We start from the raw sequence: 20,493 nt of genomic DNA, 5'->3' as shown, positions 1-20,493 counted from the left end.
AGTGTCTCTTCATGAAGAGTCATGTCCTATTAGACACGCCTCTTCAACCTAATTACTAGCTTAACTAACTATTATTTATGAATATTTTACATTATATTTATATTATTTATATATTTTATTCGTTACATGGCGTTTCAATGAACATTGAAGACAACACTCATAAAAGGGACATTTAGTGCATACAAGAGCATCTAAAGTCTAGACAAAAATGGAAGTACGAAAACAAATATGATGTATTAAAGAGCTTGAATACAAAGCAAATTTCTGAGCATTCATATAAACATGTTTCTTACAAATAATGACCCTTAAACATTTAAAGATTACGGTTTGAACTTTGAATGAGCTTGTGTTACTTAAAAAGAGAAATAGTAAACTACTGTCAAATTCGTGATCTGCTAACAGGAATCGCTCTATTTTGTCTGCCATCATTCAATTTTTCATCTAGATTTTACTGAGAAGGACAAAATATTTAGTAGGTGAATCAAGCACAGATTGACATTCTTGAAAGCTGAACTGTGACAAATGGTGATAAGATGTTATATGTATGGATTGGATCTCTAAGTCCTTAGGTCTGGATGCACTACTCTTGTGCTCCACATCCCTCTGGTGCATGTTTCTTTGCTTTGCAGAATAACCTTTACTAGTTGCTTAGTATCTAAGATGGAAACTGTGTGCTTCAGGTACTGGTTATATGCGGCTGTGAGATTCAAATGTTTGCTTGTGACAAATGATGAAATGAGAGATCATTTATTCCAATTGTTAGTTAATGAGTTCTTCTCAAAATGGAAGGAAAAACATCAGGTATGTTGATTTTGTTTCTTTCCTGTTCACAGTTTTCATTGATACCCTGATTTATGAATCTACACTAATAATTTAGCATGTTTATTACTGTAATTGATGCGCTATATTGTTCTCTTAGTTTGTAACTTGTGTTGAAGGATTATAGACTCATATTGGTGCTATGCTTTTTCAAGAAGTGATAACATTGTAGAACCCAATTTTTTTAATGAAAGTATAGAATCACCCAGAGATTCACCTCATTAATGGTGCTTTCATCTGCTAAGGGTAACAAGTGACACTAATTGCAGCCTTGCTTCTGACTCCAGATCAGCATGGACTAGTGTGTTTAAATCCAACCAACTCAAACTGGGACAGAGTTGGTCTCCATCCTCACCACAGTGCAGTTTTGAAAAGAAAAAGCTAATTTTCTTTTCTTCATACAAATTTAAATTTTAAAATTCTACTTAAACCCTAAATACTTTGTTCTTTCTCCCCTCAAATTGCAGATCTGAAATCTGTCTTTTAAGTTTTGTTGTTTCAACCTTCTACTAGTTTGAAGTTTGACCGTTGCATATTAAGATAGGGTTGCATATCTGAAATTGTAGATTTCTTTCCATTTAAATTTTACCATGGTCCCAAGTGTCAAAGATTTTGCATGGATCCATGCCGATCTTGTTGATGAGGAGATGTATTGCAAATATTGCAAGAAACATATAAAAGTGGGGGTTGGGTGGTGAGATCCACAGGTTGAAGCAACACTTGGCTGGTATAAGAAGTCAAGTTGTCCCATGCACGCCACCATTACAGGAGATCGGACAGATTAGATTGGAATTGCAAAAATCAGTTTGAGAGAGTTGAAGAAGACAAGGTTAGGCAAAAAGAAAGAAATGCTAAAATAGGGAGGAAGAGGCTACTTTGCCAGGATGAGGGCTTCTGGATCTCTAGCAAATTATAGTGTCAAATTTGAATGCTCTACACCTTTCCCCACCTCTTCCAGTGCCGGTGCCTCTCAACCAAGTCAAACTTTTCCCACCTTGAATAGCAATTTGAAGAAGCAATATAAAGAAGCTGCTTTTGAATACACAGCTAGATGGTGTTCTGATGTAGATATCCAATTCAATGTTGCCTACTCACCTTATTACCAACCTATATGGGATTCCATTATTCCTGCTAGAAAGGGCTTCAAAGGCTCTCGTATGCATGACTTGAGGGGATCTCTTTTGTGAAAAGAAGTTTTGTCCATAGATGAATATTTGAAGGATTTTGAACAGTCATGGGTTAAAATAGGGTGTAACATCATGTCAAATGGATTGATTGAATCTGTTGACCTCTACTGGTCAACTACCCATGCAGTGCACCCCGTTTTTCTTGACAGAAAGAAGCAGCATCTGATCAGCATGTCCATGCCATCCTGCCATCATCAACAACTTGATTTTTTTTTTTTTGATTGTAAACCCAGTCTGCATGTATTAATTGTAAATAATCTTAGCAGACATGAGTCATGTATGTATTTTGCCTAGGTGGACCTAACTTTCTGATGATAATCTACGTCCCGGAAGGTTTTTCGTCTCACCGATCCATGGATCGGCAGAGTTTTCCTTCAAACCTGACCCCAAAGCCGGGATGGATTTTGTCATTAGAACTTTAGGAGAATTCTAGTGTGTTAATCTGCTAGATTATAGTTGTGTCGCAGAACTGGGTGTTTTGTGAAGGTCTGTATTAAATGGGTTTGTCCCTTAAGATGTAATTTTGTAAAAGTCATGATGTAATGTGTCCTGAGGGTCGAGAAATGTTTTAAATCCCCTCATGAGTCCTAAGTCCTAGGTCCTAGGTGATGTTTCCGAAGGCTTAGTTCAATGATCCATTTTAAAATGATTTAAAAAATTAAAAAATGAATAAAAATAATAAAATAATGAAAAATAATAAAAAAATTAAAAAATCAAGCAAAAACCCTAACTAATAAAATAATAATATTTTAAGTTAATAAATCGACGGATGAGATTAAGAGATGTCTTGATCCTCATCAACGGTCGAGATTATTTCTACATGGATCACTCGAACTAGCCGTTAGGATCATTTCCTTTATATAGGGTCTTAGGGGGTCATTTCAAAGGATCTGATCTGTGAGTCTGTACTGAAAAAGCTCTCTTGTAATCTGATTTTCTGGTTAATAAAAAGACTTTGGGGTTCAAAACTGGCTGGTGTTACTCTCCGGAATTGCTGTGAGATGATTGTTTTTTCTGCATATTTCAGTTTTCAGCAGTTAAATATAGCTGGTTTTCAGAGTATTGTGAGTACAGGTATCTTGCTCACGTGCTAGGGTTTGAATGTTGTAGGGTTTCTGGAATAATGGCAGGTATCTCCATTATTCCTGAAATCTAGCAGCATTTCTTGCCCTCTTCACTGATGTTTGCTTGAGGTGTGCAGGAACTCTTTAAGTGAAGGGTATTTGTGGGCGTTTGGGGAAGTTCTGGGCTGAACCAGCCGACTCCCACAGGCTTTTCTGTGCAGAGCCCAGCTGATTGTGCCGTGGGTTAATCTTTTAAGTTTTATTTCGTGTTTTACATTGAGAGATTTTTCTTTCTGTTCACAGTGAAGTTCAAAATTTCTGATATTCTGAAAGTATTTCTGCTCTTATTTGCTGAATCTGGCTATTTCAGGGGCCAAAAATCTGTAAATTTATTAGCTGTCTTAGAGTTTCAAATTTTTTTCATTAGGGTTTCAAATTTTTTTTTTTTTTTTGGATCTAGGGTTTCAAATTTTTTAGTTTTTTTTTTTACAGTTTTTAGTACGGTTTTGGTTTTATGATTTTATCATTTTTGGCAGGCAATCAGAGAAAAGAAAAATATCTTTGACATACGCTGTCCGGCCAGTTTGCCTTTTAGCCATCCTGTAACACATCGATATATTTACTGTGCAGAGAATCGATCCACCATTGCCGCGACTTGGATAGTAGCTTCGAAGTATTCATGCGTTCTATTTAAGCACTGCAAAAAATGTATGCGGATCAATATCAGCGTGAGGTATCGAAATCATAAAGAAAAATCAGTTGACGGCTTGGGTTTCATATGCGGATCAATTATTGCGGTTCTGTATCGAATGCATAGGATCAGCCGCCGACAGATTAGATTTTCAAATCGAAATTGTTCTGCATACTCCAGCCAATTAATCCGAGCCAATCGAAATTTTCTATCAGAAATCACGCTCGGATGGCAGCATTTGTCAATCTTTAAAACGAGAATTTGCTGAGACATGGCGTGATTGCTCGACGGATTGCCTGAACGCACGCCCTGAAGTCTTCTTGGCAAAGCATTTCAGTGTCACTGTGCTTTCTGGGCCGCTTGAAAACTCTCTGGCGTGAAGCATTCTGCTCCAGGTAAGAAAGCTGTGCCTCCTTTCTGCGGTCGAATCCATACAAATTTTTCGCCCCTGCGTTTTCCGCGTCTGCTGTAGAGATGCTCAGGTAAAAAAAAAAATCAAACAAATTTTTCATTCGCTTTGATATGGTAAATGTCGTACGCAGGTATACACTTCATTTTATTTCGATCAATTTTGGTTTGGATTATTTGCAACGTGTAATATATTATGCGTAGATGGTTTTGAAAGCTGCCTTACGTTCCATTTTCTTTAGGATTTAATTGTAGTTTTCATGTTTTAGTTGTGTTAGATTTACTTCAGACGTAGGTTATTTTTTGTTTCATAGTTTAAAGTTTTATTTTATATAGATTTCATTCAATTCATATTTTAGAATTAAGATATGTTAGGGTAGTTTAACTTTCTTTTAGTTTTGGTTTTCTTTAAAATAAAAAATGAAAATATTAGTTAGTATTTTGTTTTAGATTTTGTTAAGTTTTATTTTATTTTTTTTATTTAGTTTTAATTTAGTGACATTTTTGGTTTGCATTTAGAATAGACTTAAATTTAAAAAAAATAAATAAATAAATAAATAAAAATAAAAAATGTGTTTATGTTTTTGTATATAGATTTTAGATTTTTTAGATTTAGCTTTAATTAGATTTTAATTTTTGTTTTATTTTTTATTTTTTTTTAAATAAAAAAATAAAAAATGAAAAAAATATATTTTTAGTTTTATTTTTAATGATTAGAATTTAGTTTTAGAATTTTAACTTTTTTTTTTTAGATTTTTAATTTCCATAATATTAAAAAATAAAAAATTGAAAAAAGATTTAAAAAAAATTTTGGGAAATTATTTTTGCCAGATTTCAGTTGCTTTCACGTTATTTCTTTATTGCTGAAATCTAAAGTTTTTTTTTAGACGAGATGCGACATTGATATCTGGATGATGGTTTATGATTCTCGTGGTGATTTAAAGCATTCATCTTTTCGAATTTTTAGCTGCTGGATATCGTTTTTTTTGTCATTCTAGGAGCATGGTGTTTTAGCTGAAGATAGATGATCGCTGTTCATGGTCCATCTTTTATATATCATTTAACAAGTAATCATCTTAATAACGATCTCTTAAGGCACTGGTCTGCTCAATTAATTAAATCTTTCAAGTGCTTTTATATTGTATCTCGTGTCTCCCAACCAACTGTTAGGCAGTTGGTCTTCATTATCTCACAGGGTCTACCCCCCTTAGCCGCGGGAGACAGGCTTAAACGGAGGGATCGGGGATCAGAGTGATAGCCCGCGGTCTGAGCGTTGTCGTGTCAATCCGCGCGACAACATTTTTTGGCGTCGTTGCCGGGGACACTTTGTTCTCGGTGTTTCAAACGACAATCATTCATCTTCTCATCTTTCTCATCTCTCAGTTGGGCTGGTAGATTCAATATTTTGGCATCTTTTTATCACATATCAGCAGCGCCTCTTGGGTTTGTTTCCTGTTTGGGTGGCGACTCCTCTTTCTCATTTTTCCCAGACAAGAAGCTTTCCTCATATCTGCTTGTGGTTACTTTTTGGATCTTAGAATCAGATTCATTGTTCAAGTGGCGACTCCACTTCTTTCATCTTTTGATTTTCTTGAGCAAAGAGCTAGTTCTATCATCCATCTGATCCCTTATTGTTCATCATGGATTATTCATTTAAACCATGTCGTTTTACTCACCGTCTCCATGATCTTCCGGAGGAGGCCACTCCTAAATTACCTATTTTTTCAGGTGGTGATCCAATCGCTGTTAGAAGGCATTTAGGCTTGTTTGATCGCATCATGATCATATATTGCAGATCCCCTCAGTTTAATCATGAAGATATCAAAATGCGTTTATTTGTCCTTACTTTAGAAGATGATGCTTTAAATTGGTTTAACAGTTTTCCTAAGGATTCTTTCACTTCTTTAGAAGACATTGTTGATGCTTTTAAAGATAGATATGGTTATCCAAACAGATTGCCTTCTAAAATTGTTGATCAGAAAGAAAGTAATTCAGCTGTTGAAGAAAGATTTCAAGATCAGAATGTGTCATCAACCGGAAATATTGCAGATCATCATAGTGGAAAATCAGGGACAAATAATAGTGAAAGGGAAGAACAAAAGCAAATTATACAAGATCTAATGATGCTGGTAAGAAATATGGAAAGCAATCAAACTAGTCTTATCAATGATGTCAAAACTTTATGCACCCACCTAGAAAAACGTAATAGGGAGTTGGAGGTCACACAAAATCAGCATGCTAAGGAAATTGAGACCATAAAAACTAATTATGAAACAGAAATTAGAATCATGCATAGCAAGATGTCAGTCTTAGAGGAAAATATGGTGACCATGAAAACTGATCATGATAGGGAAATTGACTCTATGCAAAATAAGCTTTTAACCATGGATGAGGAAATGACCATCATGACTTTCAATCATAATAATCAAGTGGCTGACATACAAGCAAATCATAAAGAAGAAATAGATTTTATGCAGCATTGCTTGATGGACATAAAGGAAGTGAATGATAAAGTAATAAAAGACATGCAAGAGCACCATGCCAGACAAATTAGTGTTGTAAAGGTTGAACACTCTAGTCAGATAGATGCATTTAGAATAGAGGTTCAAAGGTTTCAGCAATTGGAAGATGAAAGAAACCAGGTGACATCAATAGATCAGGAGCCTTCTCATGTGCTGCAACAAGATCCATCTTATTATGAGGAGGTTGTTGATTCGATTGAAAGATGGTTAATTGAAGGTGATCCAGACAGACTTAAGAATGATAAAGATCAGATGCGGGCTAAAGAAAGACATATCATGCATACTTCATCTGATAGTTTTGAAACAGAAAGTTCCAGATCATCAGTAATTCATCCTGCCAGAAAGAAGAAGCGCAAGAGGAAGAAGATTAGACGAAGATTTGATGCATCAGATGGCCGTGAGCAGCTTGATTTTCGGATAGGAAGGAGTCCTACCATATGCAAAATTGGACATGGTACATCCGACAAGCAGCCGACAGATTTGCCTGAAAGCAGGCAAATGCTCAGTATGCACTATATTGAACACATCTGATGCCGTAGGGCATCCTTTGTAGCGTATTTCTAACCCTACTCCTTGTTTTTTCCGCATTTTCATTTCTGCTTTAGATAGTTAATAAATGAAGAACTTTTTTCTTTCCTGTGCTTAATGTATATGCTGATTTATGGATGGACGCTACTTATTTTTTGTTGTATGGATGCAGATTCTGGATTCTCACATTCCTGCAAGCAGCAACGTGTCCCCAAGTAGAGCCAGATGTTGACCTCTACTGGTCAACTACCCATGCAGTGCACCCCGTTTTTCTTGACAGAAAGAAGCAGCATCTGATCAGCATGTCCATGCCATCCTGCCATCATCAGCAACTTGATTTTTTTTTTTTTGATTGTAAACCCAGTCTGCATGTATTAATTGTAAATAATCTTAGCAGACATGAGTCATGTATGTATTTTGCCTAGGTGGACCTAACTTTCTGATGATAATCTACGTCCCGGAAGGTTTTTCGTCTCACCGATCCATGGATCGGCAGAGTTTTCCTTCAAACCTGACCCCAAAGCCGGGATGGATTTTGTCATTAGAACTTTAGGAGAATCCTAGTGTGTTAATCTGCTAGATTATAGTTGTGTCGCAGAACTGGGTGTTTTGTGAAGGTCTGTATTAAATGGGTTTGTCCCTTAAGATGTAATTTTGTAAAAGTCATGATGTAATGTGTCCTGAGGGTCGAGAAATGTTTTAAATCCCCTCATAAGTCCTAAGTCCTAGGTCCTAGGTGATGTTTCCGAAGGCTTAGTTCAATGATCCATTTTAAAATGATTTAAAAAATTAAAAAATGAATAAAAATAATAAAATAATGAAAAATAATAAAAAAATCAAGCAAAAACCCTAACTAATAAAATAATAATATTTTAAGTTAATAAATCGACGGATGAGATTAAGAGATGTCTTGATCCTCATCAACGGTCGAGATTATTTCTACATGGATCACTCGAACTAGCCGTTAGGATCATTTCCTTTATATAGGGTCTTAGGGGGTCATTTCAAAGGATCTGATCTGTGAGTCTGTACTGAAAAAGCTCTCTTGTAATCTGATTTTCTGGTTAATAAAAAGACTTTGGGGTTCAAAACTGGCTGGTGTTACTCTCCGGAATTGCTGTGAGATGATTGTTTTTTCTGCATATTTCAGTTTTCAGCAGTTAAATATAGCTGGTTTTCAGAGTATTGTGAGTACAGGTATCTTGCTCACGTGCTAGGGTTTGAATGTTGTAGGGTTTCTGGAATAATGGCAGGTATCTCCATTATTCCTGAAATCTAGCAGCATTTCTTGCCCTCTTTACTGATGTTTGCTTGAGGTGTGCAGGAACTCTTTAAGTGAAGGGTATTTGTGGGCGTTTGGGGAAGTTCTGGGCTGAACCAGCCGACTCCCACAGGCTTTTCTGTGCAGAGCCCAGCTGATTGTGCCCTGGGTTAATCTTTTAAGTTTTATTTCGTGTTTTACATTGAGAGATTTTTCTTTCTGTTCACAGTGAAGTTCAAAATTTCTGATATTCTGAAAGTATTTCTGCTCTTATTTGCTGAATCTGGCTATTTCAGGGGCCAAAAATCTGTAAATTTATTAGCTGTCTTAGAGTTTCAAATTTTTTTCATTAGGGTTTCAATTTTTTTTTTTTTTTTTTGGATCTAGGGTTTCAAATTTTTTAGTTTTTTTTTTTACAGTTTTTAGTAGGGTTTTGGTTTTATGATTTTATCATTTTTGGCAGGCAATCAGAGAAAAGAAAAATATCTTTGACATACGCTGTCCGGCCAGTTTGCCTTTTAGCCATCCTGTAACACATCGATATATTTACTGTGCAGAGAATCGATCCACCATTGCCGCGACTTGGATAGTAGCTTCGAAGTATTCATGCGTTCTATTTAAGCACTGCAAAAAATGTATGCGGATCAATATCAGCGTGAGGTATCGAAATCATAAAGAAAAATCAGTTGACGGCTTGGGTTTCATATGCGGATCAATTATTGCGGTTCTGTATCGAATGCATAGGATCAGCCGCCGACAGATTAGATTTTCAAATCGAAATTGTTCTGCATACTCCAGCCAATTAATCCGAGCCAATCGAAATTTTCTATCAGAAATCACGCTCGGATGGCAGCATTTGTCAATCTTTAAAACGAGAATTTGCTGAGACATGGCGTGATTGCTCGACGGATTGCCTGAACGCACGCCCTGAAGTCTTCTTGGCAAAGCATTTCAGTGTCACTGTGCTTTCTGGGCCGCTTGAAAACTCTCTGGCATGAAGCATTCTGCTCCAGGTAAGAAAGCTGTGCCTCCTTTCTGCGGTCAAATCCATACAAATTTTTCGCCCCTGCGTTTTCCGCGTCTGCTGTAGAGATGCTCAGGTAAAAAAAAAAATCAAACAAATTTTTCATTCGCTTTGATATGGTAAATGTCGTACGCAGGTATACACTTCATTTTATTTCGATCAATTTTGGTTTGGATTATTTGCAACGTGTAATATATTATGCGTAGATGGTTTTGAAAGCTGCCTTACGTTCCATTTTCTTTAGGATTTAATTGTAGTTTTCATGTTTTAGTTGTGTTAGATTTACTTCAGACGTAGGTTATTTTTTGTTTCATAGTTTAAAGTTTTATTTTATATAGATTTCATTCAATTCATATTTTAGAATTAAGATATGTTAGGGTAGTTTAACTTTCTTTTAGTTTTGGTTTTCTTTAAAATAAAAAATGAAAATATTAGTTAGTATTTTGTTTTAGATTTTGTTAAGTTTTATTTTATTTTTTTTATTTAGTTTTAATTTAGTGACATTTTTGGTTTGCATTTAGAATAGACTTAAATTTAAAAAAAATAAATAAATAAATAAATAAAAATAAAAAATGTGTTTATGTTTTTGTATATAGATTTTAGATTTTTTAGATTTAGCTTTAATTAGATTTTAATTTTTGTTTTATTTTTTATTTTTTTTTAAATAAAAAAATAAAAAATGAAAAAAATATATTTTTAGTTTTATTTTTAATGATTAGAATTTAGTTTTAGAATTTTAACTTTTTTTTTAGATTTTTAATTTCCATAATATTAAAAAATAAAAAATTGAAAAAAGATTTAAAAAATTTTTTGGGAAATTATTTTTGCCAGATTTCAGTTGCTTTCACGTTATTTCTTTATTGCTGAAATCTAAAGTTTTTTTTTAGACGAGATGCGACATTGATATCTGGATGATGGTTTATGATTCTCGTGGTGATTTAAAGCATTCATCTTTTCGAATTTTTAGCTGCTGGATATCGTTTTTTTTGTCATTCTAGGAGCATGGTGTTTTAGCTGAAGATAGATGATCGCTGTTCATGGTCCATCTTTTATATATCATTTAACAAGTAATCATCTTAATAACGATCTCTTAAGGCACTGGTCTGCTCAATTAATTAAATCTTTCAAGTGCTTTTATATTGTATCTCGTGTCTCCCAACCAACTGTTAGGCAGTTGGTCTTCATTATCTCACAGGGTCTACCCCCCTTAGCCGCGGGAGACAGGCTTAAACGGAGGGATCGGGGATCAGAGTGACAGCCCCCGGTCTGAGCGTTGTCGTGTCAATCCGCGCGACAACATTTTTTGGCGCCGTTGCCGGGGACACTTTGTTCTCGGTGTTTCAAACGACAATCATTCATCTTCTCATCTTTCTCATCTCTCAGTTGGGCTGGTAGATTCAATATTTTGGCATCTTTTTATCACATATCAGCAGCGCCTCTTGGGTTTGTTTCCTGTTTGGGTGGCGACTCCTCTTTCTCATTTTTCCCAGACAAGAAGCTTTCCTCATATTTGCTTGTGGTTACTTTTTGGATCTTAGAATCAGATTCATTGTTCAAGTGGCGACTCCACTTCTTTCATCTTTTGATTTTCTTGAGCAAAGAGCTAGTTCTATCATCCATCTGATCCCTTATTGTTCATCATGGATTATTCATTTAAACCATGTCGTTTTACTCACCGTCTCCATGATCTTCCGGAGGAGGCCACTCCTAAATTACCTATTTTTTCAGGTGGTGATCCAATCGCTGTTAGAAGGCATCTAGGCTTGTTTGATCGCATCATGATCATATATTGCAGATCCCCTCAGTTTAATCATGAAGATATCAAAATGCGTTTATTTGTCCTTACTTTAGAAGATGATGCTTTAAATTGGTTTAACAGTTTTCCTAAGGATTCTTTCACTTCTTTAGAAGACATTGTTGATGCTTTTAAAGATAGATATGGTTATCCAAACAGATTGCCTTCTAAAATTGTTGATCAGAAAGAAAGTAATTCAGCTGTTGAAGAAAGATTTCAAGATCAGAATGTGTCATCAACCGGAAATATTGCAGATCATCATAGTGGAAAATCAGGGACAAATAATAGTGAAAGGGAAGAACAAAAGCAAATTATACAAGATCTAATGATGCTGGTAAGAAATATGGAAAGCAATCAAACTAGTCTTATCAATGATGTCAAAACTTTATGCACCCACCTAGAAAAACGTAATAGGGAGTTGGAGGTCACACAAAATCAACATGCTAAGGAAATTGAGACCATAAAAACTAATTATGAAACAGAAATTAGAATCATGCATAGCAAGATGTCAGTCTTAGAGGAAAATATGGTGACCATGAAAACTGATCATGATAGGGAAATTGACTCTATGCAAAATAAGCTTTTAACCATGGATGAGGAAATGACCATCATGACTTTCAATCATAATAATCAAGTGGCTGACATACAAGCAAATCATAAAGAAGAAATAGATTTTATGCAGCATTGCTTGATGGACATAAAGGAAGTGAATGATAAAGTAATAAAAGACATGCAAGAGCACCATGCCAGACAAATTAGTGTTGTAAAGGTTGAACACTCTAGTCAGATAGATGCATTTAGAATAGAGGTTCAAAGGTTTCAGCAATTGGAAGATGAAAGAAACCAGGTGACATCAATAGATCAGGAGCCTTCTCATGTGCTGCAACAAGATCCATCTTATTATGAGGAGGTTGTTGATTCGATTGAAAGATGGTTAATTGAAGGTGATCCGGACAGACTTAAGAATGATAAAGATCAGATGCGGGCTAAAGAAAGACATATCATGCATACTTCATCTGATAGTTTTGAAACAGAAAGTTCCAGATCATCAGTAATTCATCCTGCCAGAAAGAAGAAGCGCAAGAGGAAGAAGATTAGACGAAGATTTGATGCATCAGACGGCCGTGAGCAGCTTGATTTTCGGATAGGAAGGAGTCCTACCATATGCAAAATTGGACATGGTACATCCGACAAGCAGCCGACAGATTTGCCTGAAAGCAGGCAAATGCTCAGTGTGCACTATATTGAACACATCTGATGCCGTAGGGCATCCTTTGTAGCGTATTTCTAACCCTACTCCTTGTTTTTTCCGCATTTTCATTTCTGCTTTAGATAGTTAATAAATGAAGAACTTTTTTCTTTCCTGTGCTTAATGTATATGCTGATTTATGGATGGACGCTACTTATTTTTTGTTGTATGGATGCAGATTCTGGATTCTCACATTCCTGCAAGCAGCAACGTGTCCCCAAGTAGAGCCAGATGTTGACCTCTACTGGTCAACTACCCATGCAGTGCACCCCGTTTTTCTTGACAGAAAGAAGCAGCATCTGATCAGCATGTCCATGCCATCCTGCCATCATCAGCAACTTGATTTTTTTTTTTTTGATTGTAAACCCAGTCTGCATGTATTAATTGTAAATAATCTTAGCAGACATGAGTCATGTATGTATTTTGCCTAGGTGGACCTAACTTTCTGATGATAATCTACGTCCCGGAAGGTTTTTCGTCTCACCGATCCATGGATCGGCAGAGTTTTCCTTCAAACCTGACCCCAAAGCCGGGATGGATTTTGTCATTAGAACTTTAGGAGAATCCTAGTGTGTTAATCTGCTAGATTATAGTTGTGTCGCAGAACTGGGTGTTTTGTGAAGGTCTGTATTAAATGGGTTTGTCCCTTAAGATGTAATTTTGTAAAAGTCATGATGTAATGTGTCCTGAGGGTCGAGAAATGTTTTAAATCCCCTCATGAGTCCTAAGTCCTAGGTCCTAGGTGATGTTTCCGAAGGCTTAGTTCAATGATCCATTTTAAAATGATTTAAAAAATTAAAAAATGAATAAAAATAATAAAATAATGAAAAATAATAAAAAAATTAAAAAATCAAGCAAAAACCCTAACTAATAAAATAATAATATTTTAAGTTAATAAATCGACGGATGAGATTAAGAGATGTCTTGATCCTCATCAACGGTCGAGATTATTTCTACATGGATCACTCGAACTAGCCGTTAGGATCATTTCCTTTATATAGGGTCTTAGGGGGTCATTTCAAAGGATCTGATCTGTGAGTCTGTACTGAAAAAGCTCTCTTGTAATCTGATTTTCTGGTTAATAAAAAGACTTTGGGGTTCAAAACTGGCTGGTGTTACTCTCCGGAATTGCTGTGAGATGATTGTTTTTTCTGCATATTTCAGTTTTCAGCAGTTAAATATAGCTGGTTTTCAGAGTATTGTGAGTACAGGTATCTTGCTCACGTGCTAGGGTTTGAATGTTGTAGGGTTTCTGGAATAATGGCAGGTATCTCCATTATTCCTGAAATCTAGCAGCATTTCTTGCCCTCTTTACTGATGTTTGCTTGAGGTGTGCAGGAACTCTTTAAGTGAAGGGTATTTGTGGGCGTTTGGGGAAGTTCTGGGCTGAACCAGCCGACTCCCACAGGCTTTTCTGTGCAGAGCCCAGCTGATTGTGCCTTGGGTTAATCTTTTAAGTTTTATTTCGTGTTTTACATTGAGAGATTTTTCTTTCTGTTCACAGTGAAGTTCAAAATTTCTGATATTCTGAAAGTATTTCTGCTCTTATTTGCTGAATCTGGCTATTTCAGGGGCCAAAAATCTGTAAATTTATTAGCTGTCTTAGAGTTTCAAATTTTTTTCATTAGGGTTTCAATTTTTTTTTTTTTTTTTTAGATCTAGGGTTTCAAATTTTTTAGTTTTTTTTTTTACAGTTTTTAGTAGGGTTTTGGTTTTATGATTTTATCATTTTTGGCAGGCAATCAGAGAAAAGAAAAATATCTTTGACATACGCTGTCCGGCCAGTTTGCCTTTTAGCCATCCTGTAACACATCGATATATTTACTGTGCAGAGAATCGATCCACCATTGCCGCGACTTGGATAGTAGCTTCGAAGTATTCATGCGTTCTATTTAAGCACTGCAAAAAATGTATGCGGATCAATATCAGCGTGAGGTATCGAAATCATAAAGAAAAATCAGTTGACGGCTTGGGTTTCATATGCGGATCAATTATTGCGGTTCTGTATCGAATGCATAGGATCAGCCGCCGACAGATTAGATTTTCAAATCGAAATTGTTCTGCATACTCCAGCCAATTAATCCGAGCCAATCGAAATTTTCTATCAGAAATCACGCTCGGATGGCAGCATTTGTCAATCTTTAAAACGAGAATTTGCTGAGACATGGCGTGATTGCTCGACGGATTGCCTGAACGCACGCCCTGAAGTCTTCTTGGCAAAGCATTTCAGTGTCACTGTGCTTTCTGGGCCGCTTGAAAACTCTCTGGCGTGAAGCATTCTGCTCCAGGTAAGAAAGCTGTGCCTCCTTTCTGCGGTCGAATCCATACAAATTTTTCGCCCCTGCGTTTTCCGCGTCTGCTGTAGAGATGCTCAGGTAAAAAAAAAAATCAAACAAATTTTTCATTCGCTTTGATATGGTAAATGTCGTACGCAGGTATACACTTCATTTTATTTCGATCAATTTTGGTTTGGATTATTTGCAACGTGTAATATATTATGCGTAGATGGTTTTGAAAGCTGCCTTACGTTCCATTTTCTTTAGGATTTAATTGTAGTTTTCATGTTTTAGTTGTGTTAGATTTACTTCAGACGTAGGTTATTTTTTGTTTCATAGTTTAAAGTTTTATTTTATATAGATTTCATTCAATTCATATTTTAGAATTAAGATATGTTAGGGTAGTTTAACTTTCTTTTAGTTTTGGTTTTCTTTAAAATAAAAAATGAAAATATTAGTTAGTATTTTGTTTTAGATTTTGTTAAGTTTTATTTTATTTTTTTTATTTAGTTTTAATTTAGTGACATTTTTGGTTTGCATTTAGAATAGACTTAAATTTAAAAAAAATAAATAAATAAATAAATAAAAATAAAAAATGTGTTTATGTTTTTGTATATAGATTTTAGATTTTTTAGATTTAGCTTTAATTAGATTTTAATTTTTGTTTTATTTTTTATTTTTTTTTAAATAAAAAAATAAAAAATGAAAAAAATATATTTTTAGTTTTATTTTTAATGATTAGAATTTAGTTTTAGAATTTTAACTTTTTTTTTTTAGATTTTTAATTTCCATAATATTAAAAAATAAAAAATTGAAAAAAGATTTAAAAAAAATTTTGGGAAATTATTTTTGCCAGATTTCAGTTGCTTTCACGTTATTTCTTTATTGCTGAAATCTAAAGTTTTTTTTTAGACGAGATGCGACATTGATATCTGGATGATGGTTTATGATTCTCGTGGTGATTTAAAGCATTCATCTTTTCGAATTTTTAGCTGCTGGATATCGTTTTTTTTGTCATTCTAGGAGCATGGTGTTTTAGCTGAAGATAGATGATCGCTGTTCATGGTCCATCTTTTATATATCATTTAACAAGTAATCATCTTAATAACGATCTCTTAAGGCACTGGTCTGCTCAATTAATTAAATCTTTCAAGTGCTTTTATATTGTATCTCGTGTCTCCCAACCAACTGTTAGGCAGTTGGTCTTCATTATCTCACAGGGTCTACCCCCCTTAGCCGCGGGAGACAGGCTTAAACGGAGGGATCGGGGATCAGAGTGACAGCCCCCGGTCTGAGCGTTGTCGTGTCAATCCGCGCGACAACATTTTTTGGCGCCGTTGCCGGGGACACTTTGTTCTCGGTGTTTCAAACGACAATCATTCATCTTCTCATCTTTCTCATCTCTCAGTTGGGCTGGCAGATTCAATATTTTGGCATCTTTTTATCACATATCAGCAGCGCCTCTTGGGTTTGTTTCCTGTTTGGGTGGCGACTCCTCTTTCTCATTTTTCCCAGACAAGAAGCTTTCCTCATATCTGCTTGTGGTTACTTTTTGGATCTTAGAATCAGATTCATTGTTCAAGTGGCGACTCCACTTCTTTCATCTTTTGATTTTCTTGAGCAAAGAGCTAGTTCTATCATCCATCTGATCCCTTATTGTTCATCATGGATTATTCATTTAAACCATGTCGTTTTACTCACCGTCTCCATGATCTTCCGGAGGAGGCCACTCCTAAATTACCTATTTTTTCAGGTGGTGATCCAATCGCTGTTAGAAGGCATCTAGGCTTGTTTGATCGCATCATGATCATATATTGCAGATCCCCTCAGTTTAATCATGAAGATATCAAAATGCGTTTATTTGTCCTTACTTTAGAAGATGATGCTTTAAATTGGTTTAACAGTTTTCCTAAGGATTCTTTCACTTCTTTAGAAGACATTGTTGATGCTTTTAAAGATAGATATGGTTATCCAAACAGATTGCCTTCTAAAATTGTTGATCAGAAAGAAAGTAATTCAGCTGTTGAAGAAAGATTTCAAGATCAGAATGTGTCATCAACCGGAAATATTGCAGATCATCATAGTGGAAAATCAGGGACAAATAATAGTGAAAGGGAAGAACAAAAGCAAATTATACAAGATCTAATGATGCTGGTAAGAAATATGGAAAGCAATCAAACTAGTCTTATCAATGATGTCAAAACTTTATGCACCCACCTAGAAAAACGTAATAGGGAGTTGGAGGTCACACAAAATCAGCATGCTAAGGAAATTGAGACCATAAAAACTAATTATGAAACAGAAATTAGAATCATGCATAGCAAGATGTCAGTCTTAGAGGAAAATATGGTGACCATGAAAACTGATCATGATAGGGAAATTGACTCTATGCAAAATAAGCTTTTAACCATGGATGAGGAAATGACCATCATGACTTTCAATCATAATAATCAAGTGGCTGACATACAAGCAAATCATAAAGAAGAAATAGATTTTATGCAGCATTGCTTGATGGACATAAAGGAAGTGAATGATAAAGTAATAAAAGACATGCAAGAGCACCATGCCAGACAAATTAGTGTTGTAAAGGTTGAACACTCTAGTCAGATAGATGCATTTAGAATAGAGGTTCAAAGGTTTCAGCAATTGGAAGATGAAAGAAACCAGGTGACATCAATAGATCAGGAGCCTTCTCATGTGCTGCAACAAGATCCATCTTATTATGAGGAGGTTGTTGATTCGATTGAAAGATGGTTAATTGAAGGTGATCCAGACAGACTTAAGAATGATAAAGATCAGATGCGGGCTAAAGAAAGACATATCATGCATACTTCATCTGATAGTTTTGAAACAGAAAGTTCCAGATCATCAGTAATTCATCCTGCCAGAAAGAAGAAGCGCAAGAGGAAGAAGATTAGACGAAGATTTGATGCATCAGATGGCCGTGAGCAGCTTGATTTTCGGATAGGAAGGAGTCCTACCATATGCAAAATTGGACATGGTACATCCGACAAGCAGCCGACAGATTTGCCTGAAAGCAGGCAAATGCTCAGTATGCACTATATTGAACACATCTGATGCCGTAGGGCATCCTTTGTAGCGTATTTCTAACCCTACTCCTTGTTTTTTCCGCATTTTCATTTCTGCTTTAGATAGTTAATAAATGAAGAACTTTTTTCTTTCCTGTGCTTAATGTATATGCTGATTTATGGATGGACGCTACTTATTTTTTGTTGTATGGATGCAGATTCTGGATTCTCACATTCCTGCAAGCAGCAACGTGTCCCCAAGTAGAGCCAGATGTTGACCTCTACTGGTCAACTACCCATGCAGTGCACCCCGTTTTTCTTGACAGAAAGAAGCAGCATCTGATCAGCATGTCCATGCCATCCTGCCATCATCAGCAACTTGATTTTTTTTTTTTTGATTGTAAACCCAGTCTGCATGTATTAATTGTAAATAATCTTAGCAGACATGAGTCATGTATGTATTTTGCCTAGGTGGACCTAACTTTCTGATGATAATCTACGTCCCGGAAGGTTTTTCGTCTCACCGATCCATGGATCGGCAGAGTTTTCCTTCAAACCTGACCCCAAAGCCGGGATGGATTTTGTCATTAGAACTTTAGGAGAATCCTAGTGTGTTAATCTGCTAGATTATAGTTGTGTCGCAGAACTGGGTGTTTTGTGAAGGTCTGTATTAAATGGGTTTGTCCCTTAAGATGTAATTTTGTAAAAGTCATGATGTAATGTGTCCTGAGGGTCGAGAAATGTTTTAAATCCCCTCATGAGTCCTAAGTCCTAGGTCCTAGGTGATGTTTCCGAAGGCTTAGTTCAATGATCCATTTTAAAATGATTTAAAAAATTAAAAAATGAATAAAAATAATAAAATAATGAAAAATAATAAAAAAATCAAGCAAAAACCCTAACTAATAAAATAATAATATTTTAAGTTAATAAATCGACGGATGAGATTAAGAGATGTCTTGATCCTCATCAACGGTCGAGATTATTTCTACATGGATCACTCGAACTAGCCGTTAGGATCATTTCCTTTATATAGGGTCTTAGGGGGTCATTTCAAAGGATCTGATCTGTGAGTCTGTACTGAAAAAGCTCTCTTGTAATCTGATTTTCTGGTTAATAAAAAGACTTTGGGGTTCAAAACTGGCTGGTGTTACTCTCCGGAATTGCTGTGAGATGATTGTTTTTTCTGCATATTTCAGTTTTCAGCAGTTAAATATAGCTGGTTTTCAGAGTATTGTGAGTACAGGTATCTTGCTCACGTGCTAGGGTTTGAATGTTGTAGGGTTTCTGGAATAATGGCAGGTATCTCCATTATTCCTGAAATCTAGCAGCATTTCTTGCCCTCTTCACTGATGTTTGCTTGAGGTGTGCAGGAACTCTTTAAGTGAAGGGTATTTGTGGGCGTTTGGGGAAGTTCTGGGCTGAACCAGCCGAATCCCACAGGCTTTTCTGTGCAGAGCCCATCTGATTGTGCCCTGGGTTAATCTTTTAAGTTTTATTTCGTGTTTTACATTGAGAGATTTTTCTTTCTGTTCACAGTGAAGTTCAAAATTTCTGATATTCTGAAAGTATTTCTGCTCTTATTTGCTGAATCTGGCTATTTCAGGGGCCAAAAATCTGTAAATTTATTAGCTGTCTTAGAGTTTCAAATTTTTTTCATTAGGGTTTCAATTTTTTTTTTTTTTTTTTTGGATCTAGGGTTTCAAATTTTTTAGTTTTTTTTTTACAGTTTTTAGTAGGGTTTTGGTTTTATGATTTTATCATTTTTGGCAGGCAATCAGAGAAAAGAAAAATATCTTTGACATACGTTGTCCGGCCAGTTTGCCTTTTAGCCATCCTGTAACACATCGATATATTTACTGTGCAGAGAATCGATCCACCATTGCCGCGACTTGGATAGTAGCTTCGAAGTATTCATGCGTTCTATTTAAGCACTGCAAAAAATGTATGCGGATCAATATCAGCGTGAGGTATCGAAATCATAAAGAAAAATCAGTTGACGGCTTGGGTTTCATATGCGGATCAATTATTGCGGTTCTGTATCGAATGCATAGGATCAGCCGCCGACAGATTAGATTTTCAAATCGAAATTGTTCTGCATACTCCAGCCAATTAATCCGAGCCAATCGAAATTTTCTATCAGAAATCACGCTCGGATGGCAGCATTTGTCAATCTTTAAAACGAGAATTTGCTGAGACATGGCGTGATTGCTCGACGGATTGCCTGAACGCACGCCCTGAAGTCTTCTTGGCAAAGCATTTCAGTGTCACTGTGCTTTCTGGGCCGCTTGAAAACTCTCTGGCGTGAAGCATTCTGCTCCAGGTAAGAAAGCTGTGCCTCCTTTCTGCGGTCGAATCCATACAAATTTTTCGCCCCTGCGTTTTCCGCGTCTGCTGTAGAGATGCTCAGGTAAAAAAAAAAATCAAACAAATTTTTCATTCGCTTTGATATGGTAAATGTCGTACGCAGGTATACACTTCATTTTATTTCGATCAATTTTGGTTTGGATTATTTGCAACGTGTAATATATTATGCGTAGATGGTTTTGAAAGCTGCCTTACGTTCCATTTTCTTTAGGATTTAATTGTAGTTTTCATGTTTTAGTTGTGTTAGATTTACTTCAGACGTAGGTTATTTTTTGT

The 20,493-nt window shown here is 35.8% G+C and overlaps 1 protein-coding gene across 4 annotated transcripts in view; it reads left to right on the top strand.

The window, feature by feature from the left end:
* The window catches only part of LOC149152984 (proteinaceous RNase P 1, chloroplastic/mitochondrial-like), a 170,508-nt gene that overhangs the window by 82,564 nt on the left and 67,451 nt on the right, over positions 1-20,493 (top strand). For all 4 annotated transcript variants that reach the window (XM_089438464.1, XM_089438465.1, XM_089438463.1 and 1 more), the window contains one exon: positions 681-801. In XM_089438464.1, the coding sequence (XP_089294590.1) occupies positions 681-801 (121 nt within the window). The remainder of the gene's footprint in view (positions 1-680; positions 802-20,493) is intronic.

The sequence above is a fragment of the Pinus tabuliformis genome, chromosome 9, assembly GCF_031772625.1.
Source record: "Pinus tabuliformis cultivar Carrire ecotype Pingquan chromosome 9, CPIR1, whole genome shotgun sequence".
Lineage (NCBI taxonomy): Eukaryota > Viridiplantae > Streptophyta > Pinopsida > Pinales > Pinaceae > Pinus > Pinus tabuliformis.
Note: the sequence above shows the minus strand (reverse complement) of the source record. Positions and strands in the feature narration are given on the sequence as shown.